Genomic DNA, 24,180 nt, shown 5'->3' on the forward strand with positions numbered 1-24,180 from the left:
CTGCTGCTGCTGTTGCTGCTGCTGCAGCTGCTGCCGCTGCTGCTGCTGCTGACGCGCTGCTGCTGCTGTTGCTGCTGCTGCTGTTGTGTGCTGCTGCTGTTGCTGCTGTTGCTGCTGCTGTTGCTGCCGCTGCTGCTGCTGTTGCTGCTGCTACTGCTGCTACTGCTGCCGCTGACGCTGCTGCTGCTGTTGCTGCTGTTGCTGCTGCTGCTGCTTTTGCTGCTGCTGTTGTTGCTGCTGCTGCTGTTGCTGCTGCTGCTGCTGCCGCTGCTGCTGTTGCCGCTGCTGCTGCTGCCGCTGTTGCTGCTGCCGCTGCTGCCGCTGTTGCTGCCGCTGCTACTGTTGCTGCTGCTGCTGTTGCTGCTGTTGCCGCTGCTGCTGCTGCCGCTGTTGCTGCTGCCGCTGCTGCCGCTGTTGTGCTGCAGCTGCTGTTGCTGTTGCTGCTGCTGCTGTTGCTGCTGCTGCTGCTGTTGCTGCTGCTGCTGTTGCTGCTGTTGCTGCTGCTGTTGCTGCTGCTGCTGTTGCTGCTGCTGCTGCTGCTGTTGCTGCTGCTGCTGTTGCTGCTGCTGTTGCTGCTGCTGCTGTTGCTGCTGCTGGGTTGCTGCTGCTGTTGCTGCTGCTGCTGCTGCGCTGCTGCTGTGCCGCTGCTGCTGCTGCCGCTGTTGCTGCTGCAGCTGCTGTTGCTGTTGCTGCTACTGCTGCTGCCGCTGTTGCTGCTGCTGCTGCTGCCGCTGTTGCTGCTGCAGCTGCTGTTGCTGCTACTGCTGCTGTTGCTGCTGTTGCTGCTGTTGCTGCTGCTGCTGCCGCTGCTGTTGCTGCTGTTGCTGCTGTTGCTGCTGCTGCTGCTGTTGCTGCTGTTGCTGCTGTTGCTGCTGCTGCTGTTGCTGCTGTTGCTGCCGCTGTTGCTGCTGTTGCTGCTGTTGTTGCTGTGTGCTGCTGCGCTGTTGGCTGCTGCTGTTGCTGCTGTTGCTGTTGCTGCTGTTGCTGCTGCTGTTGCCGCTGCTGTGCAGTTGCTGCCACTGCTGCTGCGCTGCTGCTGCTGTTGCTGCCGCTGCGCTGCTGCTGCTGTTACTGTTGCTTTGCTGTTGCTGCTGTTGCTGCTGCAGCTGCTGTTGCTGCTGTTGATGTGTTGATGCTGCTGTTGCTGATGCTGCTGTTGCTGCTATTGCTGTGTTGCTGCTGCTGTTGCTGCTGCTGCTGTTGCTGGTTGTTTTGTTGCTGCTGCTGTTGCTGCTGCAGCTGCTGTTGCTGCTGTTGCTGTTGTTGCTGCTGCTGTTGCTGCTGCTGCTGCTGTGAGGATAACCAGAGGTCTGTGGCCGCCTCCACTCGTTCGCCGTGCGTGTGAAGCGGACACACCGTGTGACATCGGCGGCACGGCTCGGCTTCTGCGGCGGAACGCAAACAGCTGGGGGGGTGGGGGGGGGCGCCTTGTGAGCCACCACCACCGAGCTTTGCAAGAGCCCTGGCCGTGGCTGGTTTGTGCCTGCGGGAAAAAGGGGCCTCAAGAAGACAAAGTTGACGTGTCCCTCCCTCCCCCGGTCTCCCTCCGTGTGCGTTCCCTGGCCGAGCAGGCACGGCGTGCGGCCACCGTCATGTCGGACGGCACGGCGGACAGTCCCTCGGGGCTTCAGCGCCAGAAGCCGGCGGGGCTCACCATCAACATCCCTCCCCGGTGACGGACATAGACCGACTCCACGGTGAGCGATGCTTCAATTCCTCCGAGCGATATATGTTGGGATGTTTGTGCATTGGTGACTCTCCTAGAGCTCCGAGTGCCCCCCACTCCCCACTCCCCCCAGACGGGCCCCCCCCACTCCCCCACGGCCCCCCCCACCCCACTCCCCCACGGCCCCCCCCCCATCTCCCCCACGGACCCCCCTCCCACCCCCACTCCCCCACGGCCCCCCCCAAAGACATTCTACGACGTTGTTTTGTCGTTTGCCGCTACTGCTGTTGCTACAGCTGCTGCTGCTACTACTGCTGCCTGCTACTGCTGCTGCTGCTACTGCTGCTGCTGCTGCTGCTACTGCTCTACTACTGCTGCTGGCTGCTACTGCTGCTGCTACTACTGCTGCTGCTTGCTACTGCGCTACTACTGCTGGCGCTGCTGCTACTGCTGCTACTGCTGCTACTGCTGCTGCCTGTTGCTACTACTGCTACTGCTGCTGCTACTGCTGCTGTTGCTGCTACTGCTGCTGTTGCTGCTACTGCTGCTGCTGCTACTGCTGCTGCTACTGCTGCTACAGCTACTACTGCTGCTGCTGCTTGCTGCTGCTGTTGCTGCTACTGCTGCTGCTGCTACTGCTGCTGCTACTACTGCTACTGCTGCTGCTACTGCTAGTGCTGCTGTGCTGTTGCTGCTACTGCTGCTGCTGCTACAGCTGCTACTGCTGTTGCTGCTACTTGCTGCTGCTACTACTGCTACTACTGCTGCTGCTGCTGCTACTCTGCTACTGCTACTGCTACTGCTGCTACTTGCTGCTGTGCTGCTACTTGCTGCTGCTACTGCTGCTGCTACTGCTGCTGCTGCTACTGCTGCTGCTGCTGCTACTGCTGCTACTGCTGCTGTTGCTACTGCTGCTGCTGCTGCTGCCGCTACTGCTGCTGCCGCTACTGCTGCTGTTGCTACTGCTGTTGCTGCTGCTGCTGCTACTGCTGCTACTGCTGTTGCTAGCTCTTACTGCTGCTGTTGCTACTGCTGCTTGCTGCTGCTACTGCTGCTGCTGCCGCTACTGCTGCTGTTGCTACTGCTGTTGCTGCTGCTGCCGCTACTGCTACTGCTGCTGCTGCTGCCGCTACTGCTGCTGTTGCTCCTGCTGTTGCTGCTACTGCTGCTGCTACTACTGCCACTACTGCTGCTGCTGCTGCTACTACTGCTGCTTCTGCTAGTGCTGCTGCTGCTACTGCTGCTGCTACTACTGCTGCCGCTACTGCTGCTGCTACTACTGCTGCCGCTACTGCTGCTACTGCTGCTGCTACTACTGCTGCCGCTACTGCTGCTACTGCTGCTGCTGCTACTGCTGCTGCTGCTACAGCTGCTACTTGCTGTTGCTGCTACTGCTGTTGCTGCTACTGCTGCTGCTACTGCTGCTACTGCTGCTACTGCTGCTGCTACTGCTGCTACTGCTGCTGCTGCTACTGCTGCTGCTACTGCTACTGCTGCTACTGCTGCTGCTGCTACTGCTGCTACTGCTGCTGCTACTGCTACTGCTGCTACTGCTGCTGCTACTACTGCTGCTGCTGCTGCTGCTACGTAGATATCTTTGGCGCGAAGTACCCGGGGAACTGGCTAAACGGGATCATCATCCAAGTAACAAATCAACATAAACTAACAACTTAAAAATCTTTGGCCCCCTCCGGCAGACATGAGACATGTTGGGCCAGAGTAGAGGACGTGGTTTTTTTTATCTTTCTGCTATTATTTATTTTCTCGTCATATTTTAGTTTTTTTTTCAGCTGGCAATACCCCCGCTGAGATGTGTCTAGATTTTTTTTGGAAGCGCCGGCCTGCGTACAAATGAGTAGCTTATCACGTGGAAATTTATAGAGAAATTTAAAGCGTTATTAACCAGCTCAGACCCCGCTTGCTTGCCCATCGCCACATAAATCACCTCTTGCTGTAATAGCTCTCTCTCTCGCTCGTTCAGCAGTTCCGCTGCTGGATATTTTATTTCCTCCCGAGGACGACCGCTTGTGTTGCGATCGAAAACGTCGTGACGTATTATTTTGTTTTGTTTTTCTACCTACGTGACTTTACCAAAAGAACCAAGAGTATTGCAGCCACGTACTTAAAAGGCATGTTGTTTTCTCAATGCAGTGAGGAAAAACCGGAGAAAACCAGAGAGAATTCCACGCGATCACAGGGAGAACACGCAAACTCCACATGTACAGTCGGTGTCAGGATTGGGATCAAACTCACGACCTCCTGTATACCAGGCGAGGTGGTCAACATCTCCTAATGTCTGTGATGTAACCCACGACCTCCTGTAGACCAGGCGAGGTAGTCAACATCTCTCATGCTAATCTAACCCACGACCTCCTGTATACCAGGCGAGGTGGTCAACATCTCCCAGGATCTGGAGATCGAATCCACGACCTCCTGTAGGCCAAGCGAGGTAGTCAACATCTCCAATGTCTGTGATGGAACTCACGACCTCCTGTAGACCAGGCGAGGTAGTCAACATCTCTCAGGCTAATCGAACCCACGACCTCCTGTAGACCAGGCGAGGTAGTCAACATCTCTCAGGCTAATCGAACCCACGACCTCCTGTAGACCAGGCGAGGTAGTCAACATCTCTCAGGCTCATCGAACCCACGACCTCCTGTAGACCAGGCGAGGTAGTCAACATCTCTCAGGCTAATCGAACCCACACCCTCTTGTATACCAGGCGAGGTAATCAACATCTCTCATGCTAATGGAACCCACGACCTCCTGTAGACCAGGCAAGGTGGTCAACATCTCCCAGGGTCTGGGATGGAACCCACGACCTCCTGTATACCAGGCGAGGTAGTCAACATCTCTCATGCTAATCGAACCCACGACCTCCTGTAGACCAGGCGAGGTAGTTAACATCTCCTAGCCACCGTGTCGCGCCCCCACATTTACAGATTAGATTGCGACAACGTGTTACGACATCGGAGCAATGTCGTAAGTTTTGACCTCCGATGGTATTATTTCTCATAACTTCCGAGCGAATTACGGTTGTTGCCGTGGGCGCTTGTAAAGCTTGGGTGGTTCGTGAGTTAATTGTGTTGTGCTATCAGGATTGTGAAAGCGTGTTTTGGGTTCTGAACGTATGCGTGTAATGTCTGGAAGCACGTGTTTGGAGTTAGTCATCCTCCCACTCTTCCTCGGCATACCAGCACCCAGAGCATGTTATTGCATGGAAGCAACGTGACAATCTCTGTTTATGTTAAGATTTTTTTAGATTTGAAGCTTTCGTGACTGCAAGGATTCATATTCTTAGGTTTTTTCGGTAAAGTCACGTAGGTAAAACATTGAAATCACTTGATGCAGCAAATCTGGCTGTGACGGTCCCACCTGATGACGGAGACTTGTGTTGCCTCCGAAACGTCGTGATTTTTATTTTATTTTACTTTTATTAATTTCAATGTTTTACCTACGTGACTTTACCGAAAAAACCTAAGAATAAGATTGTTTTAGTTTGTTTTGTTACGAAACTCCCGAGCGAATCAAGAGTTTCTGTCGTGGGCGTTTGTGAAGTTTCGTGGAATCTTGACGGAGAGCGGTCGGGGTGCGTGGGCTGTGCTCCCCGCACGAGCACTCAAGTGTCTGTGTGCGATGTCACAAATGTTTTCGCTGTAACTTCCTTCATTTATTTTTCACGAAGGTCCTCAGCGGGAAATTCTTGTAAAACGGCCATAAACATATAAAACCAATCGATCAAACTCACCTCATTCAGACGCTGTCTTTCCGACAGACCTGTTCGCTGTCTCCCCGACAGACCTGTTCTTCACCTGAGGACGGCTGCTTGCGTTGTGGCCGAAACGTCGTGAGATTTGTATTTTGTTATGTTTTATTTTTAGTATTTTATTATTTCCCTTCGACGTGACTGTTCGGTAAGGTCACGTAGAAGGGAAATAATAAAATAATAAAAATCAAACAATAAAATTCTCAGAAAATTTTGGAAACATTTTCTTGCTGTGGCTTTCACACCTGATGATGATTGCTTGTGTTGCAGTCGAAACGTCGTGAGAATTTTTATTGTTTTATATTTTTATTATTTTATTATTTCCCTTCTACGTGACTTTACCGAAAGAACCAAGAAGATGAATTTTTGCAGTCACAAAATCTTTAAATCTAAATTTCACCCCTATAAGGTGGGCCATGTCTGTACCACTGTCTTTGTGTCTGTGGCCATGCCTCGCGTCAATATCTTTGCCGATGTCGGTAGCCATTCATCTCTGTCTTTGTGCACCAGCTGTGAATACTCTGCCTGTTTTTTTGTTGTTGCTACGAACGGTGTGACCATGTGCGGTGTTGTCCGTGTCATGGGCACCATGTCCATGTCGTTACCATTAGCCGCATGTCTGCGTGTGTTTTCTGTGGCGAGCGGCAGTGAAGGTTCGCGCGATGTGCTGCGAATCTGGCGACCAGAGTTCGATTCCCGCTGGTGTCTATGTATGCATGTGTAGTCTATCATGGGGCGCTGTGGTGGTGAGATGTTAACTTCCTCGCCTGGTGTACAGGAGGTTGTGGGTTCGATCCCGACCCAGACGCCTGCTGCTGTATATCTGGAGTTTGCGTGGCTCTCTCTCATCATCATCACGGTGGCTAGGAGATGTTAACTACCTCGCCTGGTGTACAGGAGGTCGTGGGTTCGATCCCGACCCAGACGCCTGCTGCTGTATATCTGGAGTTTGCGTGTCTCTCTCTCATCATCATCACGGTGGCTAGGAGATGTTGACTACCTCGCCTGGTGTACAGGAGGTCGTGGGTTTGATCCCGACCCAGACGCCTGCTGCTGTATATCTGGAGTTTGCGTGTCTCTCTCTCATCATCATCATCACGGTGGCTAGGAGATGTTGACTACCTCGCCTGGTTTGCAGGAGGTCGTGGGTTTGATCCAGACCCAGACGCCTGCTGCTGTATATCTGGAGTTTGCGTGTCTCTCTCTCATCATCATCACGGTGGCTAGGAGATGTTAACTCCCTTGCCTGGTATTCGGGAGGTCGTGGGTTTGATTCCGACCAAGACGCCTGCTGCTGTATATTTGGAGTTTGCGTGTCTCTCTCTCTCATCATCATCACGGTGGCTAGGAGATGTTGACTACCTCGCCTGGTGTACAGGAGGTCGTGGGTTCGATCCCGACCCAGACGCCTGCTGCTGTATATCTGGAGTTTGCGTGTCTCTCTCTCTCATCATCATCACGGTGGCTAGGAGATGTTGACTACCTCGCCTGGTGTACAGGAGGTCGTGGGTTTGATCCAGACCCAGACGCCTGCTGCTGTATATCTGGAGTTTGCGTGTCTCTCTCATCATCATCACGGTGGCTAGGAGATGTTAACTACCTCGCCTCGTGTGCAGGAGGTCGTGGGTTTGATCCCGTCCCAGACGCCTGCTGCTGTATATCTGGAGTTGCGTGTGATCCCGGTAGTCATGCGGGTTTCTCTCCGGGTCCTCCAGTGTTTCCCCTCCACGTTTAGAAACACGGGTTTAGAGGATTTGGCTGCTATAATTTCAACATGATAAGCCACTTCGTTGAGCTATGTGATGACCCGGTCGCTTCTGAAAAAGAGCTACCATGTAGCTCACTCGGGCCTTTCCTGATAAAAACACATTCCTGCGGAGGGAGCTGGTAGGAACACGTTGGGTTGCTCGGTCAATGGCCTGCAGGGTCAACGGCGGCGTGGTGTATTCCGCAAATATGCCCGACTGTGAGGGCGGGCACAAGCCGGCGTGAGTAGGTTAAACGTTGAGTTTCATAAGGGCACCACGGGGTGACCAGCCCCTCCCCACCCACTCCCCACCCAGCCCCACCCTCCCCACCCAGCCCCACCCTCCCCACCCAGCCCCTCCCCACCCTCCCCTCTCCACCCAGCCCGACCCCTCCCATTTTTGGATGCACGACGGACGGACGGACACAATAATCCCCTGTGGGCTGGTGGAACCAGGTGGTTCCTACCAGTAAAATCATGAGCTGTCTCTGTGTGTGTGTTGTCTGTCTCATTAACCCCGTGTCTATGTCCGCTTGTGTAGTCTATCACGAGCTACGTCTTTGTGTGCGCGCGTGTGTTGTCATGCCTGTCTCAGTAACCCCGTGTCTGTGTGTGTAGTCTATCATGAGCGACGTCTTTGTGTGCGTGTGTGTGTCATGCCTGTCTCGGTAACCCCGTGTCTGTGTCTTTGCTCAGCCGTTGCAGGGGTCATCGGGGCTGTACCACCGGAGCGTGAGCGTACCGACCGGACCGGGAGGACCCTTATCCCCGCCGGAGCCATCGCGCCCACGCCATGGCCCCTTCCAGAGACAGGCCTCCTTGGCTCAGTCCATCCGAAGGTGCCGTCCGATTCCTTCTGCCGGACATCCGCTCGTCTGTCGCGGCCCTCGCGGGGTGCCGGCTGTCTTGTGCCAACTCCAAACTCGAAGCGCAGTTTCTTTCTTCTTGGTTCTTTCGGTAAAGTCACGTAGAAGGGAAATAATAAAATAGAAAATATAAAACATAATAAAATAATTCTCACGACGTTTCGGCCACAACGCAAGCAGCCGTCCTCAGGTGAAGACCAGGTCTGTCGGGGAGACAGCGTCTGAATGAAACACCACCACGCTTGGAGCGTATATTTAAGCTGGGTTGGAAGGGGAAGAGCGCCTTGACAAAATAATTTGCATATCAAGAGGAATTTAGCATATTTATGGGAAATGCAGGTATGTGATTAGTACTACTTGTGAAATGCGTAGGAGGTTTGGCGGGGGGTTTAAAGTCATTATGCCCGTGCATTATGCAGGATTAGCAGCATCAAAGGGAGGGGATAGGGGTAGCATTAATAAAGGGAAGGAATGTTAATAGTATGTAGCTGCAGTAACTAAACAACCACGTAAGTTACAGCAGCAGAGGTTAGTGCATTTACAGCAGCAGAGGTTAGCGCAGTTTCTTTTTTGAACCAGGCAAGGCCCGCTGAACTACGTAGCTGTTTTTCCAAAGGGACTTGGCGATCACAAACGATAGCTCAACGAAGTGGCTTGTCATCGCTTGGAGATTCATAGCAGCCAAATAACTCCGAGCCAGAGGTCGCAAACGGGTTTTGATTCCTTACCCGTACCCGTATCCGGCCGCACCAGGGTCGCAAACGGGTACCGGTACCCGTACCCGGCTGGGTACGGGTAGCCGGGTATCAGGTAGGGTACGGGTATCGGGTATCCGATTGCGACCTCTGGGAAGAAGCCATGTTGCAGGCGCGGGTGGGTTGATTCTAGGAACTTGAATTGTGAGAAGAGAAAAGACGTTGGGAAATGAGTGACAAACGGTGACTCACCAGTGACTCACGGTCTACCCGTACCCGGCCGCACCAGGGTCGCAAACGGCTACCCGTACCCGGCCGGGTACGGGTAGCCAGGTATCGGGTAGGGTACGGGTATCGGGTACCCGGTTGCGATCTCTGCTCTGAGCGCACGTCGATTCTAAATGTGTCGGGGAAAAACCAGGGGACCTCTGGTCCCCAAGCGTTCTCGTTGAGAAGGCTTGCGAAATGTGGAGCCATCTTCTTGGTTCTTTCGGTAAAGTCACATAGAAGGGAAATAATAAAATAATAAAAATATAAAACAATAAAATTCTCACGACGTTTCGACTGCAACGCAAGCAATCATCATCAGGTGTGACAACCACAGCAAGATTTTTTTTCCAAAATTATCAGAAAATTTTTCCAATTCTTTTTGAGAATTTTATTGGTTTATTTTTATTCTTTTATTATTTGCTTTCTACGTGACCTTACCGAACAAACAGTCTAGTTTTTGGTTTAAATTTCGTGACTGCAGGGATTCATCTTCTTGGTTCTTTCGGTAAAGTCACGTAAAATGGAAAAAATTAAATAAAAAATAAATAAAAATTAAAACGTAATAAAATAATTCTCACGACGTTTCGGCCACAACGCAAGCAGCCGTCCTCAGGTCGAGAACAGGTCTGTCGAGAGGACAGAGGACGGCTGCTTGCGTTGTGGCCGAAACGTCGTGAGAATTATTTTATTACGTTTTTATTATTTTATTCTTATAACATTTCACGTGACCTTACCGAAACAAACGGTCTAGTTTTGGTTTAGTTTGCTCCGCTCGGCTCGGGGAGAGATTGAATCGCTGACCGGCATCGGCGTGCCGCAGGGGGACGGCTGTGTGGTTCGGGGTGGACAAGGAGGGCGGCCCTGTGTCGCGCCAGCAGCGATGGCACCAGCGGAGCCTCCGCCACTGCAGCCAACGCTACGGACGCCTCAAGCCGGAGGTGCTGCGCGACCTGGAGCAGCCGAGCGGCAGCGAGCTGGGTTCCTTCGGCGGCATGGAAGTTCCCGCGCAGCAGATGCAGCGCATGCACAGGGTACGTACGCGTGCTAATCAGAGGTGCGGGGGAAGAATGTCTGATTGTGGGTCTCTGCGTGAGTCTATGGGTCTCTGTAGTGAGTCTATGGGTCTCTGTGTGAGTCTATGGGTCTCTGTAGTGAGTCTATGGGTCTCTGTGTGAGTCTGTGTGTCTCTGTAGTGAGTCTATGGGTCTCTGTGTGAGTCTATGGGTCTTTGTCTGATTCTATGGGTCTCTGCGTGAGTCTATGGGTCTATGTGTGAGTCTATGGGTCTCTGTGTTAGTTTATAGGTATCTGTGTGAGTCTATGGGTCTGCGTGAGTCTATGGGTCTTTGTGTGAGTCTATGGGTCTCTGGGTGAGTCTATGGGTCTTTGTGTGAGTCTATCGGTCTCTGTGTGAGTCTATGGGTCTCTGTGATTCTATGGGTATCTGTGTGAGTCTATGGATCTCCGCGTGAGTTTATGGGTCTATGTGTGAGTCTGTGTGTTTCTGTGTGAGTTTGTGTGTCTCTGTATGAGTTTATGGATCTCTGTAGTGAGTCTATGGGTCTCTGTGTGAGTCAATGGGTCTCTGCGTGAGTCTATGGGTCTTTGTGTGAGTCTATGGGTCTCTGTGTTGAACTTTGCATCTTTGTTCACGGCGATGAGCGTCGCTGCGCCACGAAACCCTACGACGCGCGTTTTCGATTCCCGCTCTCGGCTCGGCGATTGTCCGAACCGGTCCCGGGCCTCCCCTAGGTCGACTCGGCCTCGAATGAACGTGACGCCCCCACAGGTGGTGGACCCGCTGGCGCGAGGCCGTCAGTTCCGAGCGCCGGACGCGGAGTCGGAGGGCCTGCACGTGCCGTTCACCCCGCGCACCCCGCTGTCGCCCCGCACGCCGGGAGGCATTTCCCACGCCTCCTTCACCAGCTCGCGCTCCGCTATCGGCCGCATGCCCACGCGGCGCAAGCGCGAGTCCGTCGCCAAGATGAGCTTCAGGGCTGCGGCGCTGCTCGTGCGGGTGAGAGCAGTTCTGCCAGCGACAACCTCGGTCCCTACACCACTGAACCATAGCCCCTTACACCAGTGTGTTTACCGATGCCACCGCCGTGGTCTCAACTCCGAACGCGCCGATTGCGAATGTGCGTGTGAGCAGGGCCGCTCGCTGAGGGAGGCCAACCTCCTGCGGCCCCAGCTTGGCCGCCAAAGCTTCCCCAAGGCGAGCTTTGCCGAAGACGACACGGCCGACGAAGACCCAGACACCTCCTTCTTTAGCAAGGTGAGAGCTCCGGCTTGCTGGGAGGAGAGATCCTCACACGCCACGCCACGCGTGTCACCCACGCCACACACACACACACGGCGCATGTGCCACGCACACACAGGCCACGCACACACACATGTCACACACACACACACACATGCCACATACACACAAGACACACACACGCCACGCGCGTCACACACGTCACACACACACGTCGCATGTGCCACGCACACACAAGCCACACACACACACGTCACCCATGCCACGCACATATACGCCACACACACACCACACGCCACACGCGTCACCCACTCCACACACACACACGTCACCCATGCCACGCACATATACGCCACACACACACCACACGCCACACGCGTCACCCACTCCACACACACACACGTCACACATGCCACGCACACACACGCCACGCACACACATGCCACATATACACAAGACACACACACGCCACATACACACACGCCACGCACCCATACCAAACACACCATACACAACACACACAACACACACACACCAATACCACACATACACACCGCACACACAAACCAGGGTACCTGCTCATAGCCTGCTCATAGCCAACACCGTTGACGATGATTTCAACCAGGCCTGGGCCTCCCCTAGCCTTAAACGAGTACCTGGTGCGATGTGTACACGTAGACACTTGGGGAGACAAAGGCGGCCGGGCGTGGTGCTGGCCACCCACCCCCTCGTGTGTCGTGCTGGCCTTCATAGGTGCTCGCTAACAGCACTTGCCCCTACAGTCTGTTACAGGCTACACGGGGGATCTTTGTCTATCTTTGTGCGCGTGTGTGTGTGCACGTGTGTTTGCACGTGTGTGTGTGTGTGCGCGCGTGTGTGCGTGTGTGTGCACGTGTGTGCGTGTGTGTGTGTGCGTGTGTGCGCGTGTGTGTGTGCGTGTGTGCGCGTGTGTGTGCGCGCGTGTTTGTGTGTGTGTGCGCGTGTTTGTGTGTGTGTGCGCGTGTTTGTGTGTGTGTGTGCGTGTGTGTGTATGTGCGCGTGTGTGTATGTGTGTGTGCGCGTGTGTGTGTGCGCGTGTGTGTGCGTGTGTGCACGTGTGCGTGTGTGTGTACGTGTGTGTGTGTGTGTGTGCGCGTGCGGTGCGATGCTGCCCGGCGCCAGTACGGCGCGTTTTACGAGGACGTCACCCTGCCAGACGAGGTGTTCGAGTCTCCGCCCGACTCGGCCGTTCCCCAGGGGGCTCCCGCGGGTGCCCTCCCCAGCGCAGACGCGGCCAAGCAGGCGGTCAAGCCGCCCGTCCTGTACGTTCAGTCCCAGGGGCCGTGCCCCTCTGGCCCTACGCGAAACACGGGGGGGGGGCGGGTGGGTGAGGGGGGGGGGGTCACAATAGCTAAGGTTGCTGGCAGCGGTGAGAGGCCAGCGCTGCGCCGTTATTGTGATTTTGCAATGTTTTATAATAATAACACTGGTCAACACACTTTTTCTGGCATAAGGTATTCCAACGGTTTTAAGGTTATTTTGGGGTGCTGATTCCAAATCTGGCATCAGTTTTTGTCTATCAGGTTTTTGAGATATCAAATACTGCATTTTCAATAAAAACTGCAGAAGAAAAATATTAAATAAATGTGGATATCTACATAAACTGATATTATAAACACACTATCCTAAAAATACAGCACCATATTTTATCACTAAAGCAGTCACTGACTCGCAACAACTTGCAATCATAAGTGACAGAGTTAATTTCGGGTAAAATCAATGAAAATGGGGTATGCCGATAGCATAAAAATGAGATGTGATAGAGCAAATCTGAGATCAGATTTGGAATCGGCACCCTGAAATTAGTCTAGAACAGCTGCAAAAGTCCAGGCCAGAAAAAAATGTTTTTTTTTTGTTGACCGCTGTGAAAAAAAAAAGTGTCACGTTGACAAAAGACAAATAGTTCACTACTTTAGCCCACCGGTGTGTTGAAGAGTGAAACCACAACATTTACAATGTTTGAGTAGCACGACGTTTCGCTGGTAATTACATCCAGCAATCATCGTGCAATTTTCCAGAATAGTGAGGCCCCCCTTCAACTATTCTAACCCAACAACGTTTATTATGAATAATATTGGTCGCGAAAGCTTACGTGTTAAACTTATAATAATAACAATTTCGTATTGCGTCATTCATGCAAATTGCATCTCACAACGCTGCACACCAATTAGCCAGTCCCTTACACGTGCAATTAAGGTCGTGGAAGCAACTTCTGGAACCCGGTCTTTATTTGCCTTTCTTTTAAAACATTCCTTCGCGCTGCTGACAGACAGCGTGAGAACGAACGGAGGGTGAGGCCACGCTGGAGAGGGGTCCAGGCTGCCACGTGGTCCAGGCTGCCACGTGGTCCAGGCTGCCACGTGGTCCAGGCTGCCACGTGGTCCAGGCTGCCACGTGGCCACGCGTGTCTCTCTCTCCCTCTCACGCTGTCTGACAGTAAGATAGGAGTGTTGTAAAAGATGATACAAAAAATTAACCCGTAAAAACAAAGTTTTTCACTATAAATACTTTATATGCGTGGCGGCTAGAGTCCTCTGGCTTGTGATGGCTGCCACCTATGGGTCAGATGATTGTCTGGCAGCATTAAGCAATTGGTAATTAAATATTTTTTTTTTCCCCTAAACAGTGTAAAATTTAGGAATTTTTTTTTCACGAAAATGCATTGTCACGCACAACGAGTCTGTGTGCAAAATGTCAGCTCGATTGGATCACAGGAAGTGGGTTAAAAAACGACCGAAAGATTTGCACGGTCCTAAGCAAGCAAGCAAGTGAACTTAATATAAAGGATTTAATAAGTATAACCCGTAAAAACAAAGTTTTTCACTCTAAATCCTTTATATGTGTGGCGGCTAGAGTCCTCTCGTCCTCTGGCTTGAGATGGCTGCCACCTATGGGTCAGATGATTGTCTGCCAGTATTAAGCAATTGGTAATTAAATATTTAATTTGTTTTCCCTAAACAGTGTAAAATTTTGGAAAAAAAAATTCACGAACATTAATTGTCTCGCACAACGAGTCTGTGTGCAAAATGTCAGCTCGATTGGATCACGGGAAGTGGGTTAAAAAACGATCGAAAGATTTGCACGGTCCTAAGCAAGCAAGCAAGTGAACTTAATATAAAGGATTTAAAAACAAAATCCCCAACTGCTTAGCAGGCTTTTGTAAATCCACTGCTGGATGAAGGCCTTCCCCACGTGGTCTCTCCGTCATCGTCGTCACCATCACGACGACGGTTGTTTGACCCGTGCTTCACCGCGCTGGTCAGATTTCGCGTGCCGGGACCAGGACCGGTTTCAGATTTCGCGTGCCACCGACGATTACACCGTGGCCGCTGTTATACGATGAAATCGGGACATCCGTCAAAATCTTTCGTGGCGTTGTGGGTCGTGAACCTGAGCTTAATTGTGTCGATTCAGCTCGGTCGATCCGGCAGTCGCTCAAAGTTGATCGGTCAGCCATCTTAAAAATGTTGATTCGTCGGCAATTTATTCATTGGCAAGCAATGCTTGGATCGAGTAGTCATGTGACACGTCCCCCAACCCCCCATTCATTTGAATGGCTAATATCAGCAAGATCGGTGATTCCGTCGCACTCCGCTTTTATAGTACCACAGCGCACCACCGGCACATGTGAGCCGTGCCAGCGCGGTGGCCGGGGCGGGGGGGAGGATGACCGGCACGGCACAGGTGGTTTTCCACTGGCTACTTGCCGAGTCGAGCCGGAGCCAAAACATGACACTCTGCTCTCAACGTATTTATCCACGATCCTTTGTGTGCTTTCTTACGTTTGCTGTGTCCCCTGCCTGTACACCCCCCCTCTCGCACATCCCTTGATTCCGAATCTGCCGTAGGCCCATGGCTGTGGGCTGGCGTAAGGAAACTCCGGGCGGAAAAAGTTTTACAAAACTTGGCGTCGGCGACCCTTCTCACCGCTTGCAGCAAGATGTTGTACCGGGCCTCGCTTTCCAGGTGCGGTCGGGGCGGTTGGTGCGGTTTGGTTGGTGAGGTTGGGTTGATCAGGGTGGTTGGGGTGGTTGGTGCGGTTGGGTTGGTGAAGTTGGGTTGATCAGGGTGGTTGGGGTGGTTGGTGCGGTTGGGTTGGGGAGGTTGGGTTGATCAGGGTGGTTGAGGTGGTTGGTGCGGTTGGGTTGGTGAAGTTGGGTTGATCAGGGTGGTTGAGGTGGTTGGTGCGGTTGGGTTGGGGAGGTTGGGTTGATCAGGGTGGTTGGGGTGGTTGGTGCGGTTGGGTTGGGGAAGTTGGGTTGATCAGGGTGGTTGGGGTGGTTGGTGCGGTTGGGTTGGGGAAGTTGGGTTGATCAGGGTGGTTGAGGTGGTTGGTGCGGTCTGGGCGGTTCATGCGGTCTGGGTGGTTGGGTTGGGTTTGGGAGGTTGGGTCAATTAGGGTGGTTGGGGTGGTTGAGGTGGTTCGTGCGGTCTGGGTGGTTGGGTTGGGTTTGGGAGGTTGGGTCAATCAGGGTGGTTGAAGTGGTTGAAGTGGTTGAAGTGGTTGGTGTGGTTGGGTTGGGGAGTTTGGGTGGGTTTGATAGGTTGGGTCAATCAGGGTGGTTGGGGCGGTGGGGGCGGTGGGTGCGGTTTGTGCGGTGGGGGCGGTGGGTGCGGTTTGTGCGGTGGGGGCGGTGGGTGCGGTTTGTGCGGTGGGGGCGGTGGGGGCGGTGGAGGCGGTTGGTGCGGTGGATGCGGTTGGGGCGGTTGGGTTGATTGGGGCAGCCGGTGTCGTTTGGATTGTTGGTGCCATTGGGTCAATTGGGGCGATTGAGGATGTTGGTGCGGTTAGCGCATGACCGAGAAACAGTGGGGATGGGTGGCGGGGAGAATGGAGCTTGACCTCTGGATTGCAAGTCCGGCTTGCTGACCTCTACACCGCAGCAGCAGCATCGGCATCCCTCGCATCACTTCCCGACGTTCCACCTCCGCGCAGGCGAAACGCGGCCACAAGCTGGACCCGAAGCTGCGCCGCCTGGTGCAGCGCAGCGCCAAGCGCAAGTACGGCCTGGGCGTCGTGGGAAAATGGCTCAACCGCAAGTACCGCACCCGGCGGCTGGACAGCTACGTGCAGCGCCAGATCGACGACATGGTTGACCACCGGTGAGTGGGTGGGTGGTGGTGCCAGCGCGCGCGCGCGGTATCGTTCGCGTTTCGTTGACGAAATCGGCGACACGTATCCCTCGACTGGGAGACAGCGAATTATCGGCAGGCGCGTGACGGTGACGGCAAACTGAAGCTACGTGAAGTGACGTGACGTGACGTGTAGTATATTGTTGGTTCTTTCGGTAAAGTCACGTAGAAGGGAAATAATAAAATAATAAAAATATAAAACAATAAAAACTCTCACGACGTTTCGACTGCAACACAAGCAACCGTCATCAGGTGTGAAATCCACGGTGACGTGTAGTGGCGGTGACGTGACATGTAGTTATATTCTTGGTTCTTTCGGTAAAGTCACGTAGAAGGGAAATAATAAAATAACGAAATAATAAAAATTCTCACGACGTTTCGGCTGCAACACAAGCAACCGTCATCAGCTGTGAAATCCACGGTGACGTGTAGTGGCGGTGACGTGACGTGAAGTGACGAACGGAGACGCGGGCGCTTGGATAATCGAGCGATGCGATCGGAAACCCGACTTTGATTCCCACTCGCGGCCTCCCACCCCCTCGTGCGCCCGTGCCAAACCTTCACAGGTGCTCGCTAACGCAAAGCCTGGCGGTGGCCATACGGGCGGTGACCTTTGTCCGCGTGTGTGTCCCGGCAGGCCGTATTTCACCTACTGGCTGACGTCCGTGCACGTGCTCATCACGCTGCTCTCCGTGTGCATCTACGGCATCGCCCCCATCGGCTTCGCGCAGCACGAGGAGCAGGAGAGCGTGAGTAGCGCGCTAACTGCTCCACTCCCGCACCACGCGCCACGCGCACGAAGCACGCCAACAAAACACAACGATTCCCCCGTGTCGCCTTGACAGACTGTAGGGGCAAGTGCTGTTAGCGAGCACCTATGAAGGCCAGAACGGCACACGAGGGGGTGGGTGGCCAGCACCACACCCAGCCACCTTTGTCTCCAACGGTGGCGATGTTTACACAGCGCACCAGGTACTCGTTTGAGGCTGAGTCGACCTAAAGGAGGCCCAGGACCGGTTCAGATAATCGTCACTGGTGTTGGCCGTGAGCGGGAATCGAACTCGTGTCGCCGGGTTCATAGCGCAGCGCGCTAACCGCTGCACCACCGCTCCCCACTATACACACACATATACACAGACACACATACAAAGACACACACTCACACATATCAACAACAACAACAACAACCGCCATTCGCCACTAAGTGGCTGTGACGTCACCACGACGCTTGTGCCAGGCCAAGTGCACCTCGAGGCCACGTGAAGTGTCGAACGCCCGCTGGCATATACACATATACACAGACACACATACAAAGACACACACTCACAAATATCAACAACAACAACAACCGCCATTCGCCAATAAGTGGCGAATGCTTAAGGGTGGGTGTGGGGGGGACGGGCATACAAAAAATCTGTTGGCGGTGCGGGGAGCGAGCGAGCGAACGTGCGCGGGGCCCTTCCCCCATCCCTCATCTCGCGGTTCGGGCACCGGCTCTGGCTCAAGCCGACTCGTCTGATTGCGCTGCCGGTGTGTGCCGCTGCCCGCTGTGTGCCGCCGCAGGTGTTGAGGAACAAGGGCGTGTACGAGATCGTAAAGTACGTGCAGCAGGAGAACTTCTGGATCGGCCCCAGCTCGGTACGGGCGCGCCGCGGCCGCCGGCTCGTTGAACGCCGCGATCTGCGCGCGACGCGCCGAGAGGCGTCGCGTCGGGGAGAGATGGCAGTCCCGGCGCCCGCACGCGCTCTGCCGCCTTGCGGACACGCGCGTGTGTGGCCCACGTTGTGTGTGTGTGTGCGTACAGCATGCATGTTGAGCTTCTTTCGCGCCGTACGTAGCCAATCGGAGAGGTACAGGAGGTCTCGATTGAAAGCTTTAGTGACTGCAGGGATTCATCTTCGTGGTTCTTTCGGTAAAGTCACGTAGAAGGGAAGTAATGAAATGATAAAAATAAAACATCATAAAATACAATTCCCTTCCTTAGGCCCCTCCCCTCTCCGTACCCTGCAGTAGGTCTCCACCAATCAAAGAGCTGTCTGTATTATATATTTATTTATGCACGACAGACAGACAGTCAGACAGACAAATAATCCCTGGTGGGCAGTGTGGAACATTGTTCCTACCTGTATTATTGCTTCGTTAACCCATCACTGCCCTACGTACGGCCAATTAGCGGGGTTTGCCACGTAAACAAAAACCGTGCCAGCTACTTAACTTCAGGTGGTGTGTGTGGCGTGCTGGAGAGAGCAAACCCAACAACGTTTACAATTCGAAACGGCCGCCACGTTTCGCTGGCGATTACAGCAACCAGCTGTCACCGGGCGGTTTTGCCAGAATTGCCTATCGTACCACCTTCACCCCCCGCGTACCCACGCGTGCGTTCCCCGTCGCGTGCTCAGGACGATCTCATCCACCTGGGCGCCAAGTTCTCCCCGTGCATGCGGAGAGACGCTCAGGTGAGCGCTCGCATCGCCCAGGAGCGCAGCCGCGAGAACGTCACCGGCTGCTGCGTCCGCAACGACGGCTCGGGCTGCGTGCAGATGGTGCGAGAAGACTGCTCGGTGAGGACGGCAACAACAACAACAACGACAGCAACAACAACAACAACGACAACTCAACAGGGATAAGACGTGTGGTGTTGAAGCTTGTGGGGGAAAGCGCTTTTGCCGCGCAGGAACGAAGGGCTGAAGTTTAATCCCTTACTCCCCCCCCCCCCCCCACACACCCCACCCACATCCGAGGCTCAGGTTCCTCTAAGCCAGGGGTCGGGAACCTTTTTGCCTGGGAGAGCCGTAAAAGCCAAATATTTCTAAATATATTTCATTGAGAGCCATATAGTATTTGTAACGTATAATAAATTAAATATGTCTTACTTTTAATGCGACTTCTGGCGCTGCGTGGTTTTGCTGATGGCCTTGTAGTCTGGTTCGTACGACGTGGTGAGGTTGAGCTTCGTGCAGGCGTGACCCGTGAAATTTATCTTCAAAACTAATTTCTGTTTACTTTAAAATGACACAAATATTATTAAGTAATATCACAAGTATTTTAAAATCAGTTCCAAAGTGATTTTTTATTATTTATTTTTCTAAATTGTCTGGGAGCCATATGCCGTCACTGGAAGAGCCATGTATGGCTCGCCAGCCATATATGGCTCGCCAGCCATATATGGCTCGCGAGCCATAGGTTCCCGACCGCTGCTCTAAGCCGTGGTAATAATATTAGTGGAGTAGTTGTGGGCTTTCACCACCGACATTATGCATGACCACGCCGGTCGCACGCGGCTTGCGTTGCTTCGCTGCGGTCCCGTCAAGCCCATGTCATACTCCCGTCCATCGACAACTTGAGCAGCACGTTTCATTTAAATTGTGCGTGGCGTGTGTGCGTGGTGTGTGTGTGTGTATGTATGTTGAACCTCTTTCGCGCGCCGTACGTAGCTAATTGGAGGTGCGGGGGAAGGACGACAAATTATGGTGTGCGTGTGATGTGTGGCACGCGTGTGGTGTGTGCGTGATGGCGTGTCTGGTGTGTGTGTGCGGTGGCATGTGTGTGGTGATGTGTGTGTGAGTGCGCGTGCGTGGCGTGTGTGACGTGAATGTGTGTGGTATGTGTAGTGTGTGTAGTGTGTATGGGGTGTGGTGTATGTGGTGCGTGTGTGCGTTGCCCATGGCATGTGGTGTACGCGTGGTGCGCTATACGCGGTGTATGCGGTGCGTGGCTGTGATTCGACAGGAGACGCTTTCCACGTGGATTAAGTGGCCCAGGTACAACCCTCCGGCGCTGCAGGGAAGCCCCCGCACGTCCGGCGCCGTGTGTGGACAGCAACCAGAGTACGGCACGCGACGGTGCACGCTCACTCAGTCACCCCACACACACGCTCACGCACACACATACACACACGCTCACACTCACCCACGCACACACACGCGCGCACGCACGCACACCCCACACACGCACACGCTCACCCACACACACACGCACACACACACACACACCGCTACCCAGTCACCCCACACACACACGCACACACATACACACACTCACCCACGCACACACACACACACTCACTCAGTCACCCCACACACACGCACACACACACACACACCGCTACCCAGTCACCCCACACACACACTCACACACACACGCTCACCCCACACACACACGCTCACCCCACACACACACTCACCTCACACACATACACGCTCACCCCACACACACACACGCTTACCCACGCACACACACACGCACTCACCCCACACACACACTCACCCACACACACCACCGCTACCCAGTCACCCCACAGACACGCTGACCCCACACACACACACACACGCTCACCCACGCACACCTCAATGTCTCCCTGTCTGTGGATCTCAGTGTCTCTGTCTCTCCGTGTGTCTATCTCAGTGGCTCTTGTCCATTGATCTTGGTGTCTCTAACTCTGTCTGTCTGTCCATGTCTCTTGCAGACTGTGTGAGGAACCAGCCTCGACTCCACCGCACGAATGGCCTGATGACATCACCAAGTGGCCTGTAAGTGGACACCCGCCAACACGTGTGTGTGTACACGTGTGTACACACACACGTGTACACACACACCCGCCAACACGTGTGTGTGTACACACACACGTGTACACACACACGCACACATGTACACACACACAACAACAACAACCGCCATTCGCCACTAAGTGGCGGTGACGTCACCACGACGCTTGTGCGCACACACACACGTGTGTACACACACACACACACATGTATACACACACACACGTGTGTACACACACAGACGCGTGTACACACACACACGTGTACACACACACACACACACGTGTACACACACACGTGTGTGTGTGTGTACACACACACACATGTACACACACACACGTGCGCACACACACACGTGTGTGTGCACACACACACGTGTGTGCACACACACACGTGTACACACACACACGTACACACACACGTGCGCACACACACACGTGTGTACACACACACACACACGTGTACACACACACACGTGTGCACACACACACGTGTACACACACACACATGTACACACACACACACGTGTACACACACACGTGTACACACACACACACGTGCGCGCACACACACACGTACACACACACACACGTGCGCACACACACGTGTACACACACACACGTGTACACACACACACACACGCGCGCACCGACACATACACACATGTGTACACACACACACACACGTGTACACACACACACGTGTGTACACACACACGTGCGCACCGACACACACACACACACACGTGCGTACACACACTTGACAAAGATCCTCCTGGTAGCCTTAACAGACTGTAGGGGCAAGTGCTGTTAGCGCGCAGCACCTATGAAGGCCGGCACGGCACACGAGGGGGTGGGTGGCCAGCACCACGCCCTCCCGCTTTTATCTCCCAAGTGGAAATGTTTACGCACCGCACCAGGTACTCATTTGAACCCCGGGACCAGTTCAGATAATCGTCACTGCTGTTTGTGGCTGTGGCCAGGAATCGAACTTGGGTGGCAGGGTTCGTAGCGCAGCGTGCTGAATGCTGCACCACCGCTCCCCTTGTACATTCAGTTCAGTTTATTTATTTAGGTGTAGCCCTGTGAGCCACGTGGCTCTTGACTCGGGTGCAACCGCAACAAACAAAAACATGAACAAGAAACATCTTCAAGTGACTACGCGCAAACAGAAAAATCCAGGAAAAACTGCAAAGTCTTCCAGAAAAAGCACCGTTTATCAACGCTGTGTACAAAAATCCCAGTGGGATGCAAGTCAAATAATAACCATAAGACAATTTAGATTAAAGTTATCAGTCTAACTTTGTACAACAAATAAATATGGCTAAATTTTGATTTAAAGCTTTCGTGACTGCAGGGATTCATCTTCTTGGTTCTTTCGGTAAAGTGACGTAGAAGGGAAATAATAAAAGAATAAAAATAAAACAATAAAATAATTCTCACGACGTTTCCTCTTGATATGCAAATTCCTTTGTCAAGGCGCTCTTCCCCCTCCAACCCAGCTTAAATATACACTGCCAAGCCTGGTGGTGTTCAATCGGACGCTGTCTTTCCGACAGACCTGTTCTTCACCTGAAGACGGCTGCTTGCGTTGTGGCCGAAACGTCGTGAGAATTATTGTATTTTATTATCTTTTATTTTTATTATTTTATTATTTCCCTTCTACGTGACTTTACCGAAAGAACCAAGAAATATGGCTAAACCGAAACGTTTTCGAAATCACCAAAATAAAGCTATAAAAACAACGTAACAGTGATCATAGAAACTGTGATTCAAATTTAACAATAAACGATATATACATAAACATGCACGACCAAACTTTGCAGCCATAGCTGGCAGCATGAGTCACTCCATAACAGCAGCAGGAGTATCAGTAGGAGTATCAACATTTTTCAATGCACCTTTCAATGCACACACACACACACGTACGTGCGTTAATGTAAATGTGTCGGTAAACCCGCAACCACTAGACACAGCCAATTAGTAAACTTTGTCACGTAAACAGAACGTGCCAATTCGTTACTAGTACAGCACACCGGTTGCGTGATGGAGAGTAAAACCACTACGTTTACAATTGGAGTATCGTGTCGTTTCACCAGTAATTACAACAACAACAACAACCAACGTCATCAGGTGACAGCCACAGATTCTACCAGGTTTAGTTTTTTTTTCACACTTTTGTTATGTAGGCTAGGCGTTAGTCACAAACCGCACCTCTCCATAACAAAGGCTCAGCCTTTTGTTATGCAGTCTATTCTTAGTCTTAAGCCTCACTTTGCCATATTAATAAAAAGCGTGCCGTACTTGGCCCTTCCCCACTCTCCAACCATTATATAAACGGAGTGGTAGCTCTTGTAATCTCTCATTTACTTGATACAGCTATCGTGGCTGTGACGGTTCCACCTGAAGACGGAAGCTTGTGTTGCCTCCGAAACGTCGTGATTTTTATTTTATTTAACTTTTATTAATTTAATTTTTTTTACCTACGTGACTTTACCGAAAAAACCTAAGAGTATGACAGCCACAGAGTTGTGGAGAAATCTTTGACGGCGTTGCGTAGACTCATGTTCGCGCACAAATTCACGGACAAAGATGTCAATGAATGAATTTCGATGTAAAGCTTCTTTCGTGACTGCAGGGATTCATCTTCTTGGTTCTTTCGGTAAAGTCACGTAGAATGGAAACAATAAAAATAATAAAATAAAACATAATAAAATTATTTTCACGACGTTTCGGCCACAACGCAAGCAGCCGTCCTCAGGTGAAGAAACAGGTCTTGCTGGTCACCCCATTCTACGTGACTTTACCGAAAGAACCAAGAAGATGTATGAATGAATGAACTTGCATGGATATCGCGCGACGAACACACTTCACTCACTCACACCCTTCAGAACAAGTGGAGAACACACAAACTTCACTCACTCACACGCTGCAGAACAAGTAGAGAGAGAACACACAAACTCCACTCACTCGCACGCTGCAGAACATTGGGATAGAACACACAAACTCCACTCACACTCTGCAGAACAGGGGGATAGAACACACAAACTCCACTCACTCACACCCTACAGATACGTGGACAGCGAGTACAAACTCTAAACACAGAGTCGCGCGCGTCACCGACTGCCGTCGTTACCGCGCCCTGCCGCGAATCTCCCCCCCCCCCCCCCCATTTCCCGTCTCCCCTCCGCATTG

General features: G+C 52.7%; 2 protein-coding genes across 2 annotated transcripts in view; one reads left to right on the forward strand and one right to left on the reverse strand.

Moving 5' to 3' along the window:
- Positions 1 to 434: 434 nt before the first annotated feature.
- Positions 435 to 968, reverse strand: LOC133358753 (ataxin-8; the record flags this gene model as incomplete). Its single annotated transcript, XM_061577198.1, has 2 exons — positions 435 to 596; positions 828 to 968. Coding segments are annotated over 2 exons (303 nt in total), but the record flags the coding sequence as incomplete, so codon positions are not given.
- A 624-nt stretch (positions 969 to 1,592) lies between these two features.
- The window catches only part of LOC133358815 (inactive rhomboid protein 1-like), a 32,763-nt gene continuing 10,175 nt past the window's right edge, over positions 1,593 to 24,180 (forward strand). Inside the window, exons 1-13 of the mRNA XM_061577262.1 lie at positions 1,593 to 1,643; positions 7,876 to 8,018; positions 9,831 to 10,041; positions 10,800 to 11,027; positions 11,163 to 11,285; positions 12,432 to 12,571; positions 15,158 to 15,275; positions 16,246 to 16,412; positions 17,080 to 17,191; positions 18,006 to 18,080; positions 18,842 to 19,003; positions 20,172 to 20,269; positions 20,908 to 20,971. Coding sequence (XP_061433246.1) covers positions 1,593 to 1,643; positions 7,876 to 8,018; positions 9,831 to 10,041; positions 10,800 to 11,027; positions 11,163 to 11,285; positions 12,432 to 12,571; positions 15,158 to 15,275; positions 16,246 to 16,412; positions 17,080 to 17,191; positions 18,006 to 18,080; positions 18,842 to 19,003; positions 20,172 to 20,269; positions 20,908 to 20,971 — 1,692 coding nt within the window. The remainder of the gene's footprint in view (positions 1,644 to 7,875; positions 8,019 to 9,830; positions 10,042 to 10,799; positions 11,028 to 11,162; positions 11,286 to 12,431; positions 12,572 to 15,157; positions 15,276 to 16,245; positions 16,413 to 17,079; positions 17,192 to 18,005; positions 18,081 to 18,841; positions 19,004 to 20,171; positions 20,270 to 20,907; positions 20,972 to 24,180) is intronic.

The sequence above is a fragment of the Lethenteron reissneri genome, chromosome 63 (assembly GCF_015708825.2).
Source record: "Lethenteron reissneri isolate LAM-NWPU_2019-01 chromosome 63, ASM1570882v1, whole genome shotgun sequence".
Taxonomy (NCBI): Eukaryota; Metazoa; Chordata; class Hyperoartia; order Petromyzontiformes; family Petromyzontidae; genus Lethenteron; species Lethenteron reissneri.